At 43.9% G+C, this 24,949-nt stretch overlaps 1 protein-coding gene across 2 annotated transcripts in view; it reads right to left on the bottom strand.

Moving 5' to 3' along the window:
- Nucleotides 1-24,949, bottom strand: part of phf2 (PHD finger protein 2) — a 156,261-nt gene that overhangs the window by 60,692 nt on the left and 70,620 nt on the right. For both annotated transcript variants that reach the window (XR_013548343.1, XM_078413919.1), the window contains exons 3-8: nt 22,860-22,971; nt 16,333-16,493; nt 12,041-12,182; nt 5,725-5,911; nt 4,474-4,636; nt 2,599-2,686 (exon numbers count right to left, since the gene is read on the bottom strand). Coding sequence is in view for 1 of the 2 variants with exons in the window: in XM_078413919.1 (XP_078270045.1) it covers nt 2,599-2,686; nt 4,474-4,636; nt 5,725-5,911; nt 12,041-12,182; nt 16,333-16,493; nt 22,860-22,971 (853 nt within the window). In the remaining variant the exon portion in view is untranslated. The remainder of the gene's footprint in view (nt 1-2,598; nt 2,687-4,473; nt 4,637-5,724; nt 5,912-12,040; nt 12,183-16,332; nt 16,494-22,859; nt 22,972-24,949) is intronic.

The raw sequence follows: 24,949 nt of genomic DNA, 5'->3' as shown, positions 1-24,949 counted from the left end.
GCTGTATCACACCACCAGTCTACTCCACCATTCAATCATGGCTGATCCACCTCTCAACTCCATTCTCCTGCCTTCTCCCCATAACCTCTGACACCTGTACTAATCAAAAATCTGTCTCCCTCTGCCTTGAATATATCCACTGACTTGGCCTCCACAGCCTTCTTTGTTTCTACATCTCATATTCTACCTGGTTACTTTGCAACCTAACAATATGAACTATTTTCTCTGCCCCCTTCCATCTCCCAGCACCCGTACACCCAGTTCCTCTTACCTCCCTCCGCTCATCTTCCATCCCCCAGTCCCATATTTCCTTTTACCTCTCTCCCCTCTGCCCTTTCCCCATCCCCTACCCATATCCCTACCGCCGGCTTCATATTTCACCCCTTTCCTTATGCCTCCTTTTCACGTCTAGCTTTTGTCACTATCGCCTGCCATCTGCCAATCGCCTACCTCCCTCCCTCCATCCAAGCCCTCATCTTTTCCTGCATGTCGGTCTGCCAGCACATTCGGTTTATATTATAGCGCACAGCAAATGTCCGGCCTCTGAAACACCATGGAAAGCTTTCATGAACCGCATAATCAGGACCTAATCTTTGCCAGTTGTCAAATATGTTAGGATCATGAAATAATTAATACATTTTTCTGACATCCAACCACTTATCACATTAAAAATATATATATTTTTTTTTTTTTAACAACATAAAAATAAACTAGATGGAGTCATTGAGTGATTAATACAGCGTGGAAACAGGCCCCTCAGCCCAACTTGCCCATACCGGCCAACATGAACCAGTTACACTAGTCCCACCTGCCTGCGTTGGGTCCATATCCCTCCAAACCTGTCCTATCCATGTACCTGTCTAACTGTTTCTTAAATGTTGCAATAATCCCAGCCTCAACTACCTCCTTTGGCAGCTGGTTCCATACACACCATCCTTGGTGTGATAAATTACCCCTTACATTCCTATTAAATCTTTTCCCCTTTGCCTTAAACCTATGTCCTCTTGTCCTCAATTCCTCTACTCTGGACAAGAGACTTTGTGCATCTACCCGATCTATTCCTCTCATGATTTTATACACATCTATAAGATCACCCCTCTTCCTCCTGCGCTCCATGGAATAGAGACCCAGCCTGCTCAACGTCTCGCTATAGCTCAGACACGCTAGTCCTGGCAACATCCTCGCAAATCTTCTCTGTACCCTTTCTAGCTTGAAAACATCTTTCCCATAACATGGTGCCCAGAACTGAGCACGATATTCTAAATGCAGCCTCACCAACATCTTATACAACTGCAACATGACCTCCCACCCTCTATACTCAATACTCTGACAGATGAAGGCCAAAGTGCCAAAAGCCTATTTCACCACCCTATCTACCTGCGACTCCACCATCAAAGAACCATGCACCTGTACTCCTAGATCCCTCTGCTCTACAACACTCCCCAGAGCCATACCATTCACTGTGTAGGTCCTGCCCATGTTAGACTTCCCAAAAGTCACCTCACATTTCTCCGTATTAAATTCCATCAACCATTCCTCAGCCCACCTGGCCAACTGATCAAGATCCTGCAGCAATTTTTCACAATCACTATCTGCACTATCTGCAATACCATCCACATTTGTATCATCTGCAGTTAATAAAGGCAATAACTTAAACTAAAATATTTATTGCAGTAAGAGGAACTTGCTTTCTCCTTTGGTTTTGCCTACAGCCTAAACTCTTCAGTGAAATCAATAGATTCTCAGAGTCTGTGCCAGAGCTGACCCGACACATGGCCTGAGAACCATCTCCTCAGTAGAAATGCTCAGAAATCTCAGTACGATAGGGTCCCACTGCTAGCACCAGAGCAAATTGATAATTAAATATTTCAAACCCATCAGTAAGTTCATGACTTCCACAGTTGACAAATGATACATGGAAGTCCAAGACGTGTTATCATTTTAAACAAGTGAATGATAACATCTCTGCTGAGCCCCACTGGCATTCAGCAGCAAGATCACAACCCTTATTATTCAGTGTTGAGCATAAGAAATAGAATAAGACATATGCAGCTCCTCAAAGTTGTTCTACTAATGAAAAGATCACGGTTGATTTTATGCCTTGTCCACTAATGCCTGATCCCACATCCTTTTTTTTCCCTTGCTGCCCAAAAAAACATGCTCCTGTCTTGAATATACGCATTTTCTTATGTTAGAATCTGCTGGTCTGTTGTGTCTCTGAATACAGTCGTGTTTGGATAAATCCTGTTCTCCATGAGGCTATCAAACGCCATAACCTCCAAACTGGCTCCGAACTACATGGACTTATTTTTGACTTTGCACTATTATTACTCGTTTATTTATCTTCTTGTTTGTTTAGATATGCTGAACTTATTTCTGTTGTTTATCATGGGTTTTACATAGTTCCAAGTTTACATATTTGTTGTGCTGTTGCAAGTAAGAAGTTTATAGTTCCGTTTTGGGGCATATGACAATAAAACACTCGTGACTTGATTCTTGATCAATTATTCAACCACAGACATCAATATTTCATCTCCAGGACACAAATGCTTGCTTGAACAATGTTTTTAAGAATAGTTATATTGAAGAATATCATACCTCAATTGCATTTCAATGTTTAGACTGTGTAAAAAGTGTCCTCCAAAAGCCAAGCAGTCCACAGGAGTTAATGTTGCGTAAATCCAGCCTATTAATAAAATAACGCAAATCTGTTACATAATTGGTGGCATTGGTTTGTCGGTTCTGTGTTGCTCGGGGTATAAAGGCAACTGGAATTTTGTACAATTCAGCAAATTAAAAGATGACCCTCCTGCATAAGACCAAACACCAGCGGCATGTGATGCAAAAGATATTTGGATAAGTGCATGGACAAGAAAAATTTAGTGGGATATGTACTGTGCAATGTGCATGGCTGCTGTTGCAAGTGTGTGATACCAAATGTAAGCATGTCAAACCGCCGTGTTGCTGAAGTGACACTTGCATCTGGAAACTATCACACAATGCTGGAGTAACTCAGCGGGTCAGGCAGCATCTTGGAGAGAAGGAATGGGTGACGTTTCGGGTCAAGACCCTTCTTCAGACTGGAGCATTATGTACAGGTTTGGTCTCCTTTCCTTAAACAAAGGGAGATATTTGGCCTGGAAGGAATGCAACCAAGATTGGAATCCTTTACCCCAGAGGGCTGTGAGGAACATTCATTGAGTTGGTTCAATCTAGAGAACGATAGATTTCTGCATATTAAGGTCATCAAGGATTCTAGGGAGTTTGCAGGAAAATAGAACTGAAGTAGAAAATCAGCCACTATCTTTGTGTCAGGTGTCAGAGGTTATGGGGAGAAGGCAGGAGAATGGGGTTAGGAGGGAGAGATAGATCAGACATAATTGAATGGCGGAGTAGACTTGATGGGCCGAAAGGCCTAATTCTACTCCTATTCCTTACGATCTTATGATCTTATGGATTTGTGCCAAACGTGGGGAAAATGGAACTAGTTTACATGTGGCATCTTGGGTGGCATGGACAAGTGGGGGCAAAGGACATGTTCCATGCAGTATAACTCATGAGTCTATGTGCAAGAGCATCAGCAAACGACAATGCTCAAATCCCAACACTAAGTTCTATTGAATTATCTTAGCATTTAATATCAAAATCAAATTTCTCCCTTATAATAGTTTAATAAGTTCAGTTCCATGCTCACAGCTAATGTTTAGTTACAATTTTCAAATAAAGTAATGAACTCCTGTCGTTTTCCTGCAATTCTTTCATTCCTGCTTAATACATTGCGCTTAACTTTTGCAGTTCACACTTGTATTCAAGCACATCCAGCATTGCATAAGGTTATATTTTTAATCACCCAAATATTTTTCAGTAATTTTTTTTAGTTGATAAATATTTTACTGTAGCTGGAGAAGGCAGGAATAGGGTACTGATTGAGAATGAACAGCCATGATCACATTGAATGGCGGTGCTGGCTCGAAGGGCCGAATGGCCTCCTCCTGCACCTATTATCTATTGTCTATTGTACCCACAACATACATATTTTAATTGCAATGCTAAGATTCCAATGCACCAGTATATTAGTTCAAATTTGCTTAATTAATCCAACTGACGTCAATATGCTTCCCAAATATTATTATATGTTATCACTTGTCACATAAAAAGCACTGTATCATACATATCAATTAAGTAGTAATATTTTTTCATATCATATCATAAATATTTTTTCATTTCATATCATACATATCAATTAAGTAGTAATATTCTTTCAAAGGTTACACGTCTTTGAAAGGTATAAACATTTTAACGCATTTACAAAGAAATAAATTATACATAAGCATAAGTAATGAATAACATTAGCACTCTTACATAGGAAGTAATTGTGCTTAATTTGGCACACAATCCTTCTGATTTCTCCTCAAGCACCCATTATAAAAAATGCCCCTTTTTAAGTGAAATTTGTGTGGTGAAACATGATACCTGAGGGGATGAATAAGCTCTGCCCTTGTTTCAGGTTACATTTGTAGCACTTGTCTACTTGATCAGCAAAAAACATTTCACTCTGATTTGAGGATGAACTCCACCTTTCATATAAAGCAAGGTTTGCCGAAGTCGACTTAATCAAATAAAAGATTTTCTCTCCCTGGAGAGGAAAAGATATGTAATGTTAATACTCTGACTATTCCCATAGTTTCAAATGAAATAACATTTATGAAAGGAGGGAAAATAAGTGGAAATATTTAACAAGCAAAGGCCTGAGAAATGGAACATTTAATAAATTAAATAAATAAAAACCACAGGCCGGTTGTCCCCATATTTTTCTAAATTAAGCCTATGGAGAATACCTAATCAGACAGCTGCCGCTAACAGTTGTATTCAACATGTTTAGAATGGAGTAGGAGACATATTTATTGTCTTCAGATTTTTTTTTAAATGTATCATTTATGATAGATTAATTTGTTTCCAAAACAAAAATATGAATGCGTATCTCTGGAACGTCAGAGGAGACACTTGATAGAAATATATATAAAATGATGGAAGGCATTGGTAGGGTAGACAGTCAGAACCTATTTCACCGGTGGAAATGTCCAACACTAAAGAGCATAGCTACAAAGTGAGAGGGGAAAAGTTTAATGGAGATGTAAGGGGCTAGATTCTGTACACAGAGTAGTGGGGGCTTGGAACGCATTGTCTCAGGTAGTGGTGGAGGCAGATGAGATAATGGCATTTAAGAAGCATTTAAATAGGCACATGGAAGTGCAGGGAATAGAGCGATATGGGTTACGTACAGGCAGATGAGACCAGTTTAGTGGCATCGTATTTGCACAAACATTGTGGGCTGATGGCCCTGCTCCTGTGCTAATTATATGTTCTGTGTTCTAAAAATAGAACATAGAATATTTGAGCTTTCTTTTAATCAATTATAGGAAATCATGGAAGACATGCTCAGGCAGACATATCTCAAGAAAAATGTCTTATCTAATGCTTCCTCGGTCTGGTTGTCAGTAAATTTTTAGGGTCCAAAGTGCTCATTCAGAGCTTTATGAGCGATTCTCTGAGTTCATGAATTATTCCGTCAGTGATTCACAGGGACAGTTTCTTATCCTGTTCCACCGGTGTAACGTGTCTTCTGCATGGGTTTACGATAAAGCCTTTCTCTGTTGTACAGCATATAAGCTACAATATGAATGTTAGTTGTTGTTTATGTTACACGATTCAAGAGCAACTTACCCGTAGGAGATGATACCACACGGAGGACCCGCCCGAGTCTATGTGGAAGTCTGTGTAGCTGTCCTTGACACCTATTTGGCAATACTTTGTAACTTTTGGCTTCTCAAAAAGTGAATCATCTTGCCATACATTATCAACCCAGGATAATTTCTTGACAACGTCAGGAGCTTCAACCAAACTAGACATTCTGCAAACAAAAAAAGACTGCATTTCTAGTCTCGATAAAAAAAATCTTGTCAGGGACAGCATAAAAATTAAGGAGAGGAAGTATAACATAGCAAAGAAGAGTGGGAAGACAGAGGATTGGGACTCTTTTAAAGAGCAACAAAAGTTAACTAAAAAGGCAATACGGGGAGAAAAGATGAGGTACGAGGGTAAACTAGCCAATAATATAAAGGAGGATAGCAAAAGTTTTTTTAGGTACGTGAAGAGGGAAAAAATAGTCAAGGCAAATGTGGGTCCCTTGAAGACAGAAGCAGGGGAATTTATTATGGGGAACAAAGAAATGGCAGACGAGTTAAACCATTACTTTGGATCTGTCTTCACTGAGGAAGATACACACAATCTCCCAAATGTTCTCGGGGCCGGAGAACCTAGGGTGATGGAGGAACTGAAGGAAATCCACATTAGGCAGGAAATGGTTTTGGGTAGACTGATGGGACTGAAGGCTGATAAATCCCCAGGGCCCGATGGTCTGCATCCCAGGGTACTTAAGGAGGTGGCTCTAGAAATAGTGGAAGCATTGGAGATCATTTTTCAATGTTCTATAGATTCAGGATCAGTTCCTGTGGATTGGAGGATAGCAAATGTTATCCCACTTTTTAAGAAAGGAGGGAGAGAGAAAACCGGTAATTATAGACCAGTTAGTCTGACATCAGTGGTGGGGAAGATGCTGGAGTCAATTATAAAAGACGAAATTGCTGAGCATTTGGATAGCAGTAACAGGATCATTCCGAGTCAGCATGGATTTACGAAGGGGAAATCATGCTTGACAAATCTACTGGAATTTTTTGAGGATGTAACTAGGAAAATTGACAGGGGAGAGTCAGTGGATGTGGTGTACCTCGACTTTCAGAAAGCCTTCGACAAGGTCCCACATAGGAGATTAGTGGGCAAAATTAGGGCACATGGTATTGGGGGTAGGGTACTGACATGGATAGAAAATTGGTTGACAGACAGAAAGCAAAGAGTGGGGATAAATGGGTCCCTTTCGGAATGGCAGGCAGTGACCAGTGGGGTACCGCAAGGTTCGGTGCTGGGACCCCAGCTATTTACGATATACATCAATGACTTAGACGAAGGGATTAAAAGTACCATTAGCAAATTTGCAGATGATACTAAGCTGGGGGGTAGTGTGAATTGTGAGGAAGATGCAATAAGGCTGCAGGGTGACTTGGACAGGTTGTGTGAGTTGGCGGATACATGGCAGATGCAGTTTAATGTAGATAAGTGTGAGGTTATTCACTTGGAAGTAAGAATAGAAAGGCAGATTATTATCTGAATGGTGTCAAGTTAGGAGGAGGGGGAGTTCAACGAGATCTGGGTGTCCTAGTGCATCAGTCAATGAAAGGAAGCATGCAGGTACAGCAGGCAGTGAAGAAAGCCAATGGAATGTTGGCCTTCATAACAAGAGGAGTTGAGTATAGGAGCAAAGAGGTCGTTCTACAGTTGTACCGGGCCCTGGTGAGACTGCACCTGGAGTACTGTGTGCAGTTTTGGTCTCCAAATTTGAGGAAGGATATTCTTGCTATGGAGGGCGTGCAGCGTAGGTTCACTAGGTTAATTCCCGGAATGGCGGGACTGTCATATGTTGAAAGGCTGGAGCGATTGGGCTTGTATAAACTGGAATTTAGAAGGATGAGGGGGGATCTTATTGAAACATATAAGATAATTAGGGGATTGGACACATTAGAGGCAGGAAACATGTTCCCAATGTTGGGGGAGTCCAGAACAAGGGGCCACAGTTTAAGAATAAGGGGTAGGCCATTTAGAACGGAGATGAGGAAGAACTTTTTCAGTCAGAGAGTGGTGAAGGTGTGGAATTCTCTGCCTCAGAAGGCAGTGGAGGCCAGTTCGTTGGATGCTTTCAAGAGAGCTGGATAGAGCTCTTAAGGATAGCGGAGTGAGGGGGTATGGGGAGAAGGCAGGAACGGGGTACTGATTGAGAGTGATCAGCCATGATCGCATTGAATGGCGGTGCTGGCTCGAAGGGCTGAATGGCCTACTCCTGCACCTATTGTCTATTGTCTATTGAATGTTCAACTAAGAAAACTGTTTACTTTGTCATTTAAACGCCCTTTTCCCTAAGTGGAAAATCCTTTAGTCATTTTTTTTAATGACTTTGAGTAAGATGGCACTGTACATTACATACTCTTTGAAAAAAAATATGAATAAGAAATCTGGTTCAAAAGCATAACTTGTGTAGGAAGGAACTGCAGATGCTGGTTTATACCGAAGATAGACACAAATACAATACAATATATCTTTATTGTCATTGTACAGGGGTACAACGAGATTGGGAATGCGCCTCCCATAAGATGCAATAAATTAATTAGCTAGTCAGTATTAATTTAAACAACCCAATGAAACAAATTAGAACAGTTTTAAAACAGAATAAAGTGCAAGTAGATCTGTGCCGGTTCACTGTGCGATGTGACCATCCGGCTCAGCAGGACCGGTTCATAGCAGCTATGGCCCTGGAGATGAAGCTGTTCCTGAGTCTGGAGGTGCGGGCGTAGAAGGCCTTGTATCGTCTGCCCGATGGTAGAAGTTCGAACAGACTGTTGCAGGGGTGTGAGGAGTCTTTGTGGATGCTGGTGGCTTTTCTGAGGCACCGTGTGTTGTAGATGCCCTCCAAGGCTGGTAGCTGTGTTCCGATGGTCCTCTGAGCTCTATGGACTACACGCTGAAGAGCTTTCCTCTCTGCCTCCGTGCAGCTGAGGTACCACACAGGGATGCCATGTGTTAGGATGCTCTCTATGGTGCAGCGGTAGAATGTCGTCAGCAGCTGTTGGGGTAGACCAGACTTCTTCAGTGTTCTTAGGTAGAACAGTCGTTGCTGTGCCTTCTTGACCAGCGCAGCAGTGTTATTGGACCATGTTAGGTCCTCCGAAATGTGAATGCCCAGAAACATGAAGCTGGACACTCTCTCCACACTGTCCCCGTTGATAAAGATCGGGGCGTATTCCCCGTTGTGTGACCTACGGAAGTTGATGATCAGTTCCTTGGTCTTGGTGGTATTTAGGGACAGGTTGTTATCAGAGCACCAGTCCGCCAGGTTCTGCACCTCCGCTCTGTATTTTGTTTCATCACCGTTGGTGATCAGCCCGATCACCGTTGTGTCGTCTGCAAACTTGACAATGGTGTTGGTGTCGAATGCAGGAACACAAAGTGCTGGAGTAAGTCAGTATCTCTGGAGAAAAAGGATGGGTGACGTTTCGGGTTGGTACCCTTCTTCAGACTGTACTGAGTTTGTATGTTCTCAAGGGAAGGAACTGGGGTCAAGAAAAGGCCAGAACAAAGCAGGGTCGGCAACAGATGACCAAGGGTAGGTGGCACAATGGCTCATTGTTGGATGGGGAATAGGTGATAATGAAGCAATACAAGACGCAAATAGTGGAACAAGCAGGATGACTAGCGCGGGGAAGGGGGGAGAGAGGAAACGGAGGGATTACTTGAAATTAAGGTTCATACTGCTGGGTTGTAAGCTGCCCAAGCAAAATATGAGGTGCTGTTCCTCCAATTTGTATGCGGCCTCACTCTGACATGGGAGAAGGCTCAGGAGAGAAATGTCAGTATGGGAATGGGAGGGGGAGTTAAAGTGTTTGGCACTTGGCATCTACTGCAGTTGCAGGGCAAGGTACCTGGGGAGGGTGTAGTTTGGGTGGGAAGGGATGAGTGAGCTAGGAAGTTGTGGGGGGAACGGTCTCTGCGGAAAGCAGGAAAGGGTGGAGATGGGAAGATGTGGCTTGTGGTGGGATCTCGTTGGAGGAGGACTATGTGTTGTATGTGACGGCTGATGGGGTGAAAGGTGAGGAATAGGGAGACTGTTCCTGTTGTGACTATTAATAATATTCAATATTTAATATATTCCTTTATTCGTCCCACACCGGGGAAATTTACAGTGTTACAGCAGCAAAGTGGATAGCAAGAGAGTAAGAGATCATTCATTATAAATAAAGATACATAAATTGTCATCAGTTTTCTGTGTGTTCTTAGCTGTTACTGTTGACTCGTCTGCTGGGAGCAGTGCTGGTTGTGCAATCCCACAGCAGCGGGAAGGAAGGACCTCCTCTATCTCTCCTTCACACACTTGGGGTGAAGGAGTCTGTCACTGAAGGAGCTACTCAGTGCAGTGACAGTGTCCTGCATGGGGTGGGAGTCGTTGTCCAGCAGCGATGTTAGCTTTGCCATCATCCTCCTCTCTCCCACCACCTGCACTGAGTCGAGGGGGCAACCCAGGACAGAGCTGGCCTTCCTGACCAGCTTGTCGAGTCTCTTCCCCTCCGCCGCTGAGATGCTGCTGCTCCAGCAAGGCAGAGTTATGGGGTACTGAAGAGCCACATGTGAGAGCCTCATCTAAGAGAGGAGGGGAACCCGCATTCCCTGAAGAATTACATCTTGGATGTCTTGGAATGAAACACCTCATCTTGGGCACAGATGCAGCATAGACAGATGAATTGGGAGCAGCAGATAGAGTGTTTGCAGGACGCAGGGTGGGAAGAAGTGTAGTCCAGATAGCTGTGGGAGTCAGTAGGTTTATAATAGATGTCAGTCGATCGTCTATCTCCTGTGATGGAGACGGTGAGATCAAGAAAGGGGAGGGAGGTGTCAGTGATGGTCCAAGTGAATTTGAGTGCAGGATGGAAGTTAATAGAGAAGTTGATGAAGTCGATGAGTTCTGCATGGGTGCAGGAGGTAGCATCGATGCAGTCGTTAATGTAACGGAGGTAGAGTTCGGGGATGGGGCCAGTGTACGCCTGGAACAGGGATTGTTCGACGTACCCGACAAAGAGGCAGGTGTAGCTGGGCCCATGCCAGGGCCCATGGCCATCCCTTGGACTTGGAGGAAGTGCGAGGAGTCAAAGGAGAAGTTGTTAATAGTGAGGACCAGCTGCGCGAGGCAGTGGAGAGTGCTTGTAGAGGGAAAGTGGCTGGGTTCTCTCTCTCCCCTCCACCCTAGTCATCCTACTAGTTCCACTGTTCATTATCACCTCTTCCCCAGCCAACAATGGGCCATTGTGGGCTCCACCCTTCCTTGGTCATCTGGACCTGCTTTGTTCTGGCCTTTTCGTGCCTCCAGTTCCCTCCCCTCTACTTTCAATCTGAGGAAGGGTCCTGACCTGAAACATCACCCATCCCTTTTCTTCCGAGATGCTACCTGACCTGCTGAGTTACTCCAGCACTTTGTGTCTATCAAAAGCTAAACTATTGGCTTAACTGAACAGTATTCTTGTCATGTTTGAGCTTATTTTCCAGAAAAACAAGTTCTGTTAACCATCTCCTCATAGCAATTATTAAATCAATTATAATAGCAACATCATATTTCTTTTTGGTTCCAAAAGGTCTTTTTGAGGACAGAGTTCAATGGGCAGGTGGACACAAAATGCTGGAGTATCTCAGCGGGTCAGGCAGCATCTCGGGAGATTTCGGTGACGTTTCGGGTCGAGACCCTTCTTCAGACTGATGTCAGGGGAGGGGGCGGGACAAAGATAGAATGTAGTCGGAGACAGGAAGACTGGTGGGAGAACTGGGAAGGGGGAGGGGATAGAGAGGGAAAGCAGGGGTTATCTGAAGGTAGAGAAGTCAATGTTCATACCGCTGGGGTGTAAACTACCCTAACGTTCAATGGGCCATGTGTTTAACACTATAAATCAGGGATAGGTTTCGAGACAATGATGTTTACTTTAGTTTAGATACAGTGCAGAAACAGGCCCATCGGCCCACCGAGTCCGCACCGACCAGCGATCCTCGTACACTAACACCATCCTACACACACAATCTTTACATTTACACCAAGCCAATTAACCTACAAACCTGTAGGTCATTGGGGTGTGGGAGGAAACCGAAGATCCCGGAGAAAAGCCACGTGGAGAAGGTACAAACTCCATACAGACAGCACCCGTAGTCAGGATTGAACCCGGGTCTCCGGCACTGGAAGGCTGTAGCTTTACCGCTGCGCCACCGTGCCACACTTTCTATGGTAAATTTTATGTCCTTCTCCCTTCATAATTGTCTTGGCATTTTTGTTAAAGATTCAAAATATTAGATCCAACACAGAGAAATTAAAAATAAATATTAAATTTAAAAAACATACTTGGTATCTGAAAATTCAAAATTAATCACATTAAGAACTCTCTTCCGGTTTGCACTGTAGTAATAGTCGACAAACTCCTTTATAGTCAACTTGCAGCTCTTCTGTTTGGTGACGTCTACAACATCAATAACTCTGTCTGGACCTAAAAGTAAAGTCAGAATAAAGTGAAGGATTAAAAACTATAATTTAGGACAAAGTCATTAAAATGTCAACACAATAGTCACCAAGGATTAAAAGTATAAACTGAAATTTCACAAATAGAAATTTAGTTTAGTTTAGTTTAGAGATACAGCATGAAAACAGGCCCTTCGGCCCACCGAGTCCGTACCGACCAGCGATCCCTGGAGACACAGGGCAATTTATACATTTATACAAAGCCAATTAACCTACAAACTTGTACGTCTTTTTTGGAGTGTGGGAGGAAAGCAAAGATCTCGGAGAAAACCCACGCGGTCATGGGGAGATCGTACAAACTCTGTACAGACAGCTCCCGTAGTCGGGATCGAACCCGGGTCTCTGGTGCTGTCACTATGCTGCCCAGTATGGTGAAATCATTTCAAACTTACCTGTAAAGCACGCTAAAAGATCCATACCATCATATGTCTTATGTGAATAAGAGAATTGAAAACACCAAGCAGATATAAATTTAGAAAAAAGAATACATTATCTTTAATGTAATAAGATAGGAATTCTGAGGGAAAGATTAATTGATCTCTTTGTACATTATATTATAACACAGGAAGGCAGAGCCTGGGGCTGATCATAGTATCACAACAACAGCCCAGGCACCTTGCATTCTATCACTACAAAGTAGTTCAACTGGTTTTCCTATGCCCACTGCCTCAAGTAGTTCATTCATGTGAGTTTAGTTTCATTTAGGTTAGGGACACAGTGTGGATCAGGCCCTTCAGCCCACCAAGTCCGCACAAACCAGTGATTCCCGTACACTAACACTATCATGCACACTAGGGACAATTTACAATATTTACTGAAGCCAATTAACATACAAACCCGCACATCTTTGGAGGGGGTGGAGGAAATCCCAGGTGCAAGGCAGCAGCTCTACCACTGTGTCACTGTGCTGCCACTGTTATTAACTAAGGGGCTTGGGCTGACCAGCCATGATCAGATTGCTCTGGGCTTTGACCAGCCATGATCAGATAGGCTTAAGGGATCAAATAGTCCACTCCTACTCCTCTCTCCCTGTGTATCATACAAATATGGTACACTAGATATTCAGTTCCCTAGTAGTGTAATTTTCCAAACCATTTTTTTCTGGAGTGGAACACAATCGCAACAGCTTCCAGCTTGAAATACACCACTGTGGAAATTCCACCAGGCACTTCAAACTGTAAATCAATCACCTCTGCAGCGATCAGGCTATTTGGAGCGCTGGCTGGGAAAATGGGATCACACTGCTCACTTGTGGAACAGCGCTTTCAAAGAATTGGCACTCACAAAACTGCTTGACCTGCAGTAACACTGTGTAAGAGGAGCAGGTCTTAGCACAACGGTTGGTCTCACTGCTTTCATTTCTTTTGTACTTGCTTATTCTCTTCAAGCCTCCATCCTTGATCTTATTTTCGGACCAGCTCCCTCCATCTCTGACCACTGCCCCCAGGCTCCAATCTTGCTCCCCCCCCCCCCCCCCCCCACCAAGACCTGTCTCCAGCCATTGACCCTCTTCTCCCCCTCCCCCACCCACCCAACAACCAGCCAGGGATCTCCAGCCACCCCCCACACCTAAAGCACCAAGCCTTTATCCACCTGGCAACTCTGGCCCCCGTTCCAATCCGAGACGTCTTGCCTACAAATTCAACTGTACTCTGCTGATTTTCTCAGTGTGGTGATTGATAATTAATTTAACCGGAAGTACAATCGCATTTATAAACATTTTCAAGTCAAATCGTACTGATTGTTAAATTTGACTTGACATTTCCATCTGGACAGGAAACAATCACTGCATTTACATGGAGACACAAGAGCAGCAGTTGTTGGAATATTGAGTGGAAAACGACTGCTGGAGGAACACAGCAGGTCTGGCAGCAACTAGTGTTCTGAAAAAGGGTCCTGATCTGGAATGTTCCTAATCATTTTAGTTTTAGTTTTAGAAATACAGCGTGGAAACAGGCCCACGCTGACCATCAATCACCCGTACACTAGTTCAATCCTACACACTAGGGACAATTTACCAGAAGCCAATTAACCTACAAAACTGCACGTCTTTAGAAAGTGGGAGGAAACCAGAGCACCCGGATAAAACCTGCATAGTCATGTAGGAGAAAATACAACCTCCGCACAGACAGCACCCGTGGTCAGGATCAAACCCGGGTCTCTGACTCTGAAGGGCAGCAAACCGACCACTGTGGCGCCTTTTTGTAAATTGTTCTCCCTCTGACTGTATAGATTTGGCCACTGTAATTCACTCCTAAATCGGTGGGTGGCAGGAAGATCGGGACAGTGCAGGGGAATTTTAGTTTTAGTTTTCCGAGATGCAGTTTGGAAACAGGCCCTTCGGCCCACAGATTTCCTTCCGCAGATACTGCCTGACCAGCTGAGTTCCTCCAGCAGTTTTGTACTCATTTTAACTTACATGCAAAATTGCAGGTGATGTTGGGCCACACTTTCCTGGGGATGTTCTTTTTATGCCACTCAGCAGGTCAACAAACAAAATCATAAGGCCATAAGTGATAGGAGTAGAATTAGGCTATTTGGCCCATCAAATCTACTCCGCCATTCAATCATGGCTGACTATCTCTCCCTCCGAACCCCATTCTCCTGCCTTCTCCCCATAACCTCTGACACCTGCACTAATCAATCTATCGCTGCCTTAAAAATATCCACTGACTTGGCCTCCACAGCCTTCTGCGGTAAAGAATTCCACAGATTCACCACCCTCTGACTAAATACATTTCTCCTCATCTCCTCCTTGAAGGAATGTCCTTTAAATCTGAGGCTATGACCTCTAATCCTAGACTCTTTCACTAGTGAAAACATCCTCTTCACATCCATTCTGTCCAAGCCTTTCACTATTCAGTAAGTTTCATTGGGGTCCCCCCTCATCCATCTAACCTCCTGCCAGTGCCAACAAACGCTCATCATGTGTTATCCCACTCATTCATGGGATCATTCTTGTAAACCTCCCAGATCCCCTCCAGAGCCAGCACATCCTGGTGTCTACAATTGCTCACAACACTCAAAATGTGGCCTGACCAGTGCCTGATAGAGCTTCAGCATTACATCCCAGTTCTAACCCTCTTGAAATAAATGCTGACATTGTGTTTGCCTTCCTTACTACCGATTCGACTTGCAAATTAACTTTTTGGGGAATCCCTCACCAGCACTCCCAAGTCCTTTTGCACTTCATGCAAGATCATGCACCATTGACATGAAGCTCTGCAGGTGGAGCACAGATTCAATCAAAGACTTAGGTTGCCGACCCTATCCCCAACAACCTGATCTACCATAAAACAATAATCTACATGTTCTACCCACTGGTGATGTGCACTTCCCGGTCCACCCATGAAGGTAAACCCACAAAGCTGCTAGCCAATCTGACACAATACATTGGCCCACATCCTGGACTGCAATACCATCCACTCTCGAAACATTGAGACTAACATATCAGCTAAAGCTTTGTCAATTGCTGAGCAAAGATAATAACCCACAGGAATTTGCATTTGTGGCCACAGGCTGGTAGTCTATGTTTGTGCTTGTTTCTTCGTAGTTATTTGTATACGGCCAATTAGAAATGCATAATAAACTAGGTATTACAAACTGAGATACCTGTTTAATATTAAACTACAATGCAATAGACTAAGGTAGACACAAAATGCTGGAGAAACTCAGCAGGTCAGGCAGCATCTCTGGAGAGAAGGAATGGGTGACGTTTCAGGTCCACACTGACCCGAAACGTCACCAATTCATTCTCTCCCGAGATGCTGCCTGACCCGCTGAGTTACTCCAGCATTTTGTGTCTACCTTCAATTTAAACCAGCATCTGCAGTTTTTTTTCCTATGCAATAGACTAAACTCATCTCACATTTTGTTTACATTTAGGCATTGCCGAGGTGCATATTTGCCATAAACCAGTTTTCATTGACGAGCGACTCTTGTGATTGCAAATAAAAATGCACCTCACCAAATTTATATCTTTTATTTATACTGATAGCTTTCAATTTAAGGTGTGTTTTATAGAAATTAAATGAAATTTAAATGCATCCTGGATATAGTGAATGGAATTGTTCTTGTGTCTTTCTATATTTGTATAGGTTAACTCTTTATTTACTTACCAACATAATTTTCAAGGTCACTAACAGAAAATGTAAGTGGTGGTAAACTTAAGCCCAAACCATCCTTCTTTGCAACCAAGATGGGCCCTGTAAATCCATTTTCTTCCAGATATCCGAAAGACAGCTGTGTCCCTGTGAGCCGTTGAATAACTTCCTCTGCACTGTATAAAACAATATTAGTGCACATTAACTTCACTGCAGTAATTTCAACAACAATAACATTTAATAATGTTATCATCATTAAATAATTTTGTTTCGTACTCACACTTTATGCATGTTTGGTAGTTTTAAATAATTTTAATGAAGTTGTTCATTGTAATAGACAGTCACAGTCTGAAGAAGGGTCTCGACCCGAAACGTCACCCATTCCTTATCTCCCGAGATGCTGCCTGACCTGCTGAGTTACTCCAGCATTTTGTGTTTACCTTCGATTTAAACCAGCACCTGCAGTGCTTTTCCTGCACATTGTCCCTGCTTTCCCTCTCCCTCTCCATCCCCTCCCCATTCCCAGTTCTCCCACTAATCTTCTTGTCCCCGACTACATTCTATCTTTGTCTCCATCCCTCCCTTGACATCAGTCTGAAGAAGGGTCTCGACCCGAAACGTCACCATTCCTTCTCTCCCGAGATGCTGCCTGACCCACTGAGTTACTCCAGCATTTTGTGTCTCCCTGAAATTTGACCATCCTTGCTTTAAGAAATTAATATTACAATTTCTTAAGAAATATTAAACACCAGCTTATGAAGTTAAAAGGACAGCTATGACATAGCTTACACACTGGCCCATGGAAAGAGAGCCTGTGCTGCTAAAGAGGTCTCTAGATGGCAGCCATATACTGCACTGCACCAGGGAGAACCATTCAAAGGAGTGGTTGTGGAGGGCGGGGCGGATGGAATCGATGGCTGAGGGCAAGAATTCACGGAAAACAGAGGAAGAAGGGAAAAGTGGGAGATCCCACTCCATGCCGACATATAAAGGTTGATCAAATCCTGTGCCACAGTTAGCTCCAGTTCCCCGTTTGCATCGGCAGCATTCTGACCGCAGGTAGATGCATCGGTGAACTGACAATATCAAGACAGAGATGACAAAATCTATTCTCGGAAAGTGGACGGGACAGTTTTGGTGCACTGGCCAGGGGGTACACTTTGTCCGAACACCTAATCAGGTGCCACAAAAAGACTGCGAAGAGCGGCTTCCTCTTGTTGAACATTAAAACGCTACCTGGGTGGAGAAGCAGACAGTTGCTGCATTGCTGGTTTACAGGCGGGGATGAGACAGTGCCTTCCATACAGCAGCCAGATGGAGACTCCCCGAGACACAAGGAGCAAACCATGGTTGATTCCAGACCACCGCAGATGAAGGCAGCACCAGGACCAGACTACGGCATATGTGAGCAGGAGATAGTGGCACTCTGATACTTCAAACTGAGTCGGGGCTGCTTGCAATAAGATTTTTAAATATTTAAAAATATCTGGGGAACATATATAAAATAAAAGCATCATTCTACAAAGGAATCTTTTAAATCATTCATCCACGATTTTCATAGTAATTTGCACCTACATATACCAATACTTGTGATCTTTTACACCAGTAACTGTTGCGAAGTAGTTAATGTAATTTTGACATGCATGAAATTTGATGGGGAATGGTGTGTATAAAGTGGGCACAAGTGTTTTCCTCTAGTTCAGATTGTGAGCTCCCTTCTATCACAAACTGTACCACCACACATTGCCCACTTTAGAGATGCAGCATGGAAACAAGCCGTTCGGCCCATTGAATCCGTGCCAACCCGTGCACCAGTTCTATCCTACACACTAGCAGCAATTTGGAGAAGCCAATTAACCTACAAACCTGCATGTCTTTGGCTTGTGGGAAGGAACCCGTGTGGTCACAGGGAGAACGCACAAACCTCATACACACAGCACCCATAGTCAGGATTGTACCCAGGTCTCTGGAGCTGTGAGGCAGCAACTCTAACGCTGCGTTACTGGGCTTAATTCATGTCACTAATTCAAAACAGTGAACAACAATCTGCATCGATCACTGTTCATTCCCATCTGTCACTCACATACTCTGAACTAATCAATTCTGGAATGCATATCATCACACAAGTGTAAGCAAACGTACTCACGAGGCACTCCCTTCCTCTCACACCAATGGTGGCATACAACTGCCATCGCTATCAGCAGATTTGCAGGAGCCTCCATCCTCCTGGATGGAGATGTAAATCTTCTCTGTACCCTTTCCAGCTTGACAACGTCTTTCCTATTCACCACACCTCTTCTCGCATCGGTCGATCCCAATTGTACCTGACCTTAATCTCTTATCCCCTCTTAAACATCCTGCCCATTACTCTGGAGACTTCAGTAACATCGCCTGTACTCTCCTTCCCTTTAACTTCATCCATACATTTCCAATTTGTTGACCCCACCCCCCACTGTTTCGTTGAAAGTCCTATTTGCAGCCATGGTTATGCTGTTTGCCAGGACGCTGGTCCCAACTGGGTTCAAGTGCAGTCTGCCCCTTCGAATACTGGCGCCAATGGTCCATGAATTCAAATCCACTTCTTCCACACCAATCTTTGCGTCATGTGTTCAACGCTTTAATCTTCTCAACCCTATGCCAAATTGCTGATGGCTTAGGTAACAATCCAGAGATTATTACCTTTTTGGTTTTGCTTTGCAATTTAGTCCCGAGCTGCACAAATTCCCTCAGTAGAAATTCTTTCCTTTTTCTACTTTATTCGATTCATCCCTGCCAAGGTTAGCATGAGGGGTTGCCTGAGCTCCACGAAGAGTTTGTGCTACTTCCAGTTGACCCCGCAAGTGAATCTAAAGTCTGCAGTGGATTATCATCAGTTCCTGCATTCAAGGTGTTGTTTTATGAGAACAACATTGAGTAGATTAAGTCTGGAGTCTTGGAGTTTAGAAAAGGGATGGTGATCTTATGGAAACATAAGATACTGGGTCTGATGACGGAGAACTGTCCCAGCTTCAAAATAGGGGATTGCTCATTTAATGTGAAGATGGGAAAGAATTTCTTCTCATAAAGGATCAGGAATCTTTGAAATTCTCTGCTGTAGAGATCTGGGACAGCCAAATCACTGACGATATTCAGGGCTAAGGTAGACAGAATTTTTGTCTGCAGGGAACTCTGTGGTTATGAGGAACACACGGGAGGCAAACAGGCAAGTAGAGGTGAGACTAAAACAACTTCATCCATGATCTCACTGGATAGTTCAGCCAACTCAAACGACTACATGACCTCCCCACCCCCCACTCCGGTTTTGAATGCGTAAGAGCTGCACAATGTGATTGGATGATTCAGCTGTCAAACGTGCATTGTGGATTGATATACAAGTTGAGAATATAGACACAAAATGATGGAGTAACTCAACGGGACAGGCAGCATCTCTGGAGAGAATGAATGGGTGATGTTTCGGATCGAGTCCCTTCTTCAGACCCATTCCATCTCTCCAGAGATGCTGCCTGTCCCGCTGAGTTACTCCAGCATTTTGTGTCTACCTTCAGTTTAAACCAGCGTCTGCAGTTCCTTGCTGTATATAAGCTGTGTCAGGTGGGTGTGCAGATTGCACCACTAACTGTGAGGTGACATGATAAAGATGAACGTTGGCAGGAATCCTGATTGCAATTTTAATTAATGAGTGATGAAGGTTAATGAATTGAGGAAAGGCCGGAGTTGGGTGGAATACCATTTGAAAATACATTCAGGACATTGATCTGTGGTGTGACGCCACCTGACTTCTTGTGAATTGAATTGAATTGAATACATTTTATTAGCCAATTATGTACACATACAATGAATGTGCCTTGGTGCGTTGCTCGCAAGTAACAACACAACATACAGCAAACAATTAAGAATAAAACATAAAACATTAAGAATAAAACATTATAGTTTAAACATGTGAAGAATGAAATAAAATACCAGAGCACAAGGAGGCTACAGACGTTTGGTTGTTGAGTCGAGCTACTGCTCGTGGAAAAAAGCTGTTTTTATGTCCGGCTGTGGCTGCTTTGACAGTCTGGAGTCGCCTTCCAGAGGGAAGTGCTTCAAAGAGTTTGTGGCCAGGGTGAGAGGGGTCAGAGATGATCTTGCCCGCTCGCTTCCTGGCCCTTGCAGTGTACAGTCCGTCAATGGGGGGAAGGTTGCAGCCAACAACCTTCTCAGCTGTGCGAACGATGCGCTGCAGCCTCCGGATGTCGTGCTTGGTGGCTGAGCCAAACCAGACCATGATGGAGAAGGTGAGGACGGACTCTATGATGGCAGCATAAAACTGGACAATCGTTGCCTGTGGCAGATTGTGTTTTCTCAGCAACAGGTGGTGGTCCAACCATGTCCTCATATCACAATACTGGCAAAGGTTTTAACAGCTATGTTCCCAGTCTTTTCAGCATTATCTTCAGTGTTTCTGGCAATCATGCACGACTAGAACGCCTCTCTCGATTTCACCTTCCTCCACCGTGGCCTCCAATAAAGCTTTCAAATTCCTTGGAGCATGTTACCTTCCACACCGCAGGAGTCTTCAGTTACCAGGAAATAATTACTTTCCATATACACCGATCAGCCAAAACATTATGACCTGATGAGCCAAAACATTATGACCACCTGCCTAATATGCTGTTGGTCCTCCGTGTGCAGCCCCATACGCAGCAGGGTGCGATGCACTGTGTATTGTGACACATTCCTCCCGTGATCATTAAAATTTTCTGTGACGTGCCACAGTCGACCTTCTGTCGGTTCGGACCAGACGGGATAGCCTTCGTTGCCCTCGCGCATCGATGAGCCTTGGGCGACCAACACCCTGTCGCCGGTTTGTGGTTTGTCCCTCCTCAGACCACTGTCGGTAGGTACTCACCACTGCTGACCGGGAGCACCCCACAAGCCTTGCCGTTTCAGAGATGCTCTGACCCAGTCGTCTGGCCATAACAATTTGGCCCTTGTCAAAGTCGCTCAGGTCTTTACTCCTGCCCATTTCTCCTGCATCCAACACATTAACTTCAAGAACTGACTGTTCACTTGCTGCCTAATATATCCCACCCCTGGACAGGTGCCATTGTAACAAGATAACCAATGTTACTCACTTCGCCTCTCAGTGGTCATAATGTTTTGCTGATCAAATCTATTTGTACATCAGATCTATTCCAACAGCAAAGCACTTCCCCTACTGAGCACTTTTACCTTTTCTCTGATTTTAATAAGAGTTTTAAAAGTGACAATATTGAACCTTGTTGATGACGCTTGTAACCAATCAATTGATTGATTGTCAGCTCTCGGTCAGCATTGGTGAGTACCTACCGACAGTGGTCCGAGGAGGGACATAAAAAGCTGGAGTAACTCAGCGGGTCAGACAACATCTCTGGAGAAAAGGAATAGGTGACGTTTCCGGTCGAGACCCTTTTTCAGGTCGGAAGAAATGACTCGACCCAAATTGCCACCTATACCTTTCCTCCAGAGAGGCTGCCTGTCCCGCTGAGTTATGGACAATAGACAATAGACAATAAGTGCAGGAGGAGGCCATTCGGCCCTTCGAGCCAGCACCGCCATTCAATGTGATCATGGCTAATCATTCTCAATCAGTACCCCGTTCCTGCCTTCTCCCCATACCCCCTGACTCCGCTATCCTTAAGAGCTCTATCTAGCTCTCTCTTGAATGCATTCAGAGAATTGGCCTCCACTGCATTCTGAGGCAGAGAATTCCACAGATTCACAACTCTCTGACTGAAAAAGTTTTTCCTCATCTCAGTTCTAAATGGCCTACCCCTTATTCTTAAACTGTGGCCCCTTGTTCTGGACTCCCCCAACATTGGGAACATGTTTCCTGCCTCTAACATGTCCAACCCCTTAATAATCTTATACGTTTCAATAAGATCTCCTCTCATCCTTCTAAATTCCAGTGTATACAAGCCTAGTCGCTCCAGTCTTTCAACATATGATAGTCCAGCTTTTTGTGTCTATCTTCAGTTTAAATCAGCATCTGCAATTCTTTCCTATACATTTTGTTAGCTATTGTTAGCTGGACGTACCCTGTATACTGTAAGTCATTACAAGAAGACAGCAATCTGAAATGGAGTTTTGCCTATGCTACATCAACGATTGATGGTTAAACATACATCATGCTCTTCAGGGCCATGTTCAGGGCTATCCCATCTGCACTCCATTCTGGACTTTAATACGTTTAATGTTTAAAAGTTTAAATAATTTGCAAAATAAATCTTAATGCATTACGCAAATTTAATTTTCAAAGGAATCTTCATCCTTTTCAACTCGACTGTACGCTTTATTTAAATTAACAATTTAAATGCACACACTTACAATAATGATGTCAAATTGGTCATTATAGATTGATACAAATCCATAACAATAAATGAATAGGTGAATACATTTTACTGATGTTGAAATTTTTACTTCAGGAATGTCAATGACACAAATAACTTTAAACAATGAATAGTCTTATATTGCAAAAGACTGCTTTTACCACTGTGTGTATTCCCTGCCATGCTGTGTACCTGGGGAATGTCCGACTTCGCAGCTCCTTGATAAACACCTGGCTTCCATTCTGCACTGGCTGCACAATATCCACAGCATGTATCGGATCATTCTTCTGCCTCTTCTTTTTCACTAGAAAATGAATGAATGAATGAATAAGTTTATTGGCCAAGTATGTGCAAATACAAGGAATGTGCCTTGGTGCTCCGCTCACAAATGACAACACAAACACACAGTTAACAATTAAGAATAAAGCATAAACACATCAAAACATTACAGTCTAAACATGTGGGTGAAAATAAACCAGAGCAAAAAAGAAACTACACACTTTGGTTATTGAGTAGAACTACCACTCGTGGAAAAAAATATATTTTTATGTCTGGCTGTGGCTGCTTTGACAGTCCGGAGTCGCCTTCTGGAAGACAAAAAACACTGCACTTGACACAGGTGAGCTTATCATTCATTCCACCATTCTGATAGCCTTTACATTAGAATGCAATGTGAAAAGAAAGAACCCTATATAGTCTATCGGGAACTATAGACCAGATTGGTGGGGAAGTTACTGGAGAGAGTTCTGAGGTACAAGAGGCATGGGATCTAGGGAGAGCAAGCTAACTGGGTACGGAATTAGCTTCATGGTAGGAAACAGGGTGACGGTGGAAATGTGTTTTTTGAATGCCTGGTGTGCCTCAGTTATTATTGAAGATAGACACAAAATGATGGAGTAACGCAGCGGGACAGGCAGCATTTCTTCATGGAAAGAATGGGTGACGTTTCAGGTCGAGACCCTTCTTCAGTTATTATTGTTACCATTGCAGTTAACCTCAAATCAGGGCAGGATCTTCACAGTAAATGGTAGGACACTGAAAGTGATGTACAGCAGAGATATCTAAGAGTACAAGTACATAGTTCCCTGAATTGAGTTTCACAGGTGGACAGGGAGTCAGATAGTCATACAGCACAGAAACAGGCCATTGGGGGCAACTCGTCCATGCTGACTAAGATGTCGCATGGAGGCTAGTCCCATTTGTCTGTGTTTGCCTCTTATCCCTCTAAACCTTTCATCTCCATGGGCCGGCTCAAGAGTCTTAAATGCTGTTACAGTACCTGCCTCAACTACCTCCCTTGGTTTTTTAGTATAGTTTAGTTTGGAGATACGGCGTGCAAGCAAGCCCTTCGGCCCACCAAGTTCGGATCGATCTGGCGCTTCAAGGCAACAATTCCACCGCTGCCCCACCGTACCATCCTTATTTCAATATCTCAACATCCTTTGAATGGAAACGTTTCCCCTAAGGTTCCTGTTAAATCTTGCCCTTCTCACCTTAGATAGGAACTTGCTGAAGGTGATTGGAGTAGGTTGTGGGAGAGGGAATGTGCGGAAAGTGGGGGGCTGCTTTTAAAAGCATGGTGACAAGACAAGGTGACAGGTTAGGGTGCAGGGGAAGGCAAGTGGGAGTAAGGAAGCTTCGATGATGGGAAAAATTGAGGCTTTGGTCAGGAAAAAGCAGATAGCATAGGACAGGCAGAGGCCGATGGGATCATGTGTATCCCTGGAGGAGTTTCAGGAACTGAAGAGCACACTTAAGAAGGAAATGAGGAGGGCAAAAAGGGGAAGGAGAAACCTCAGGCAGGTAATACTAAGGAACCCCCAGAGATGTTACAAGTACTGTGGCGTCGAGGATGATGCCAGGTTCAGCTGTGACCACACCAACACGCGCTGTGGGGTGAATTCATGTGATATGTTATATTTACAGGGACAATGAAGTCCAGGACACCGTGGGGCGCTGCCGCTGGTTGTCAGGGGACATGTGCAACCACACTGGCCATCTCGGGCTGGTCCCGGCAGCTCAGCTCAGGTCTTATATAGAAACATAGAAAATAGGTGCAGGAGTAGGCCATTCGGCCCTTCGAGCCTGCACCGCCATTCAATATGATCATGGCTGATCATCCAACTCAGTATCCCGTACCTGCCTTCTCTCCATACCCCCTGATCCCTTTAGCCACAAGGGCCACATCTAACTCCCTCTTAAATATAGCCAATGAACTGGCCTCAACTGCCTTCTGTGGCAGAGAATTCCATAGATTCACCACTCTCTGTGTGAAAAAAAAG

The sequence above is a fragment of the Rhinoraja longicauda genome, chromosome 17, assembly GCF_053455715.1.
Source record: "Rhinoraja longicauda isolate Sanriku21f chromosome 17, sRhiLon1.1, whole genome shotgun sequence".
Lineage (NCBI taxonomy): Eukaryota > Metazoa > Chordata > Chondrichthyes > Rajiformes > Arhynchobatidae > Rhinoraja > Rhinoraja longicauda.
Note: the sequence above shows the minus strand (reverse complement) of the source record. Positions and strands in the feature narration are given on the sequence as shown.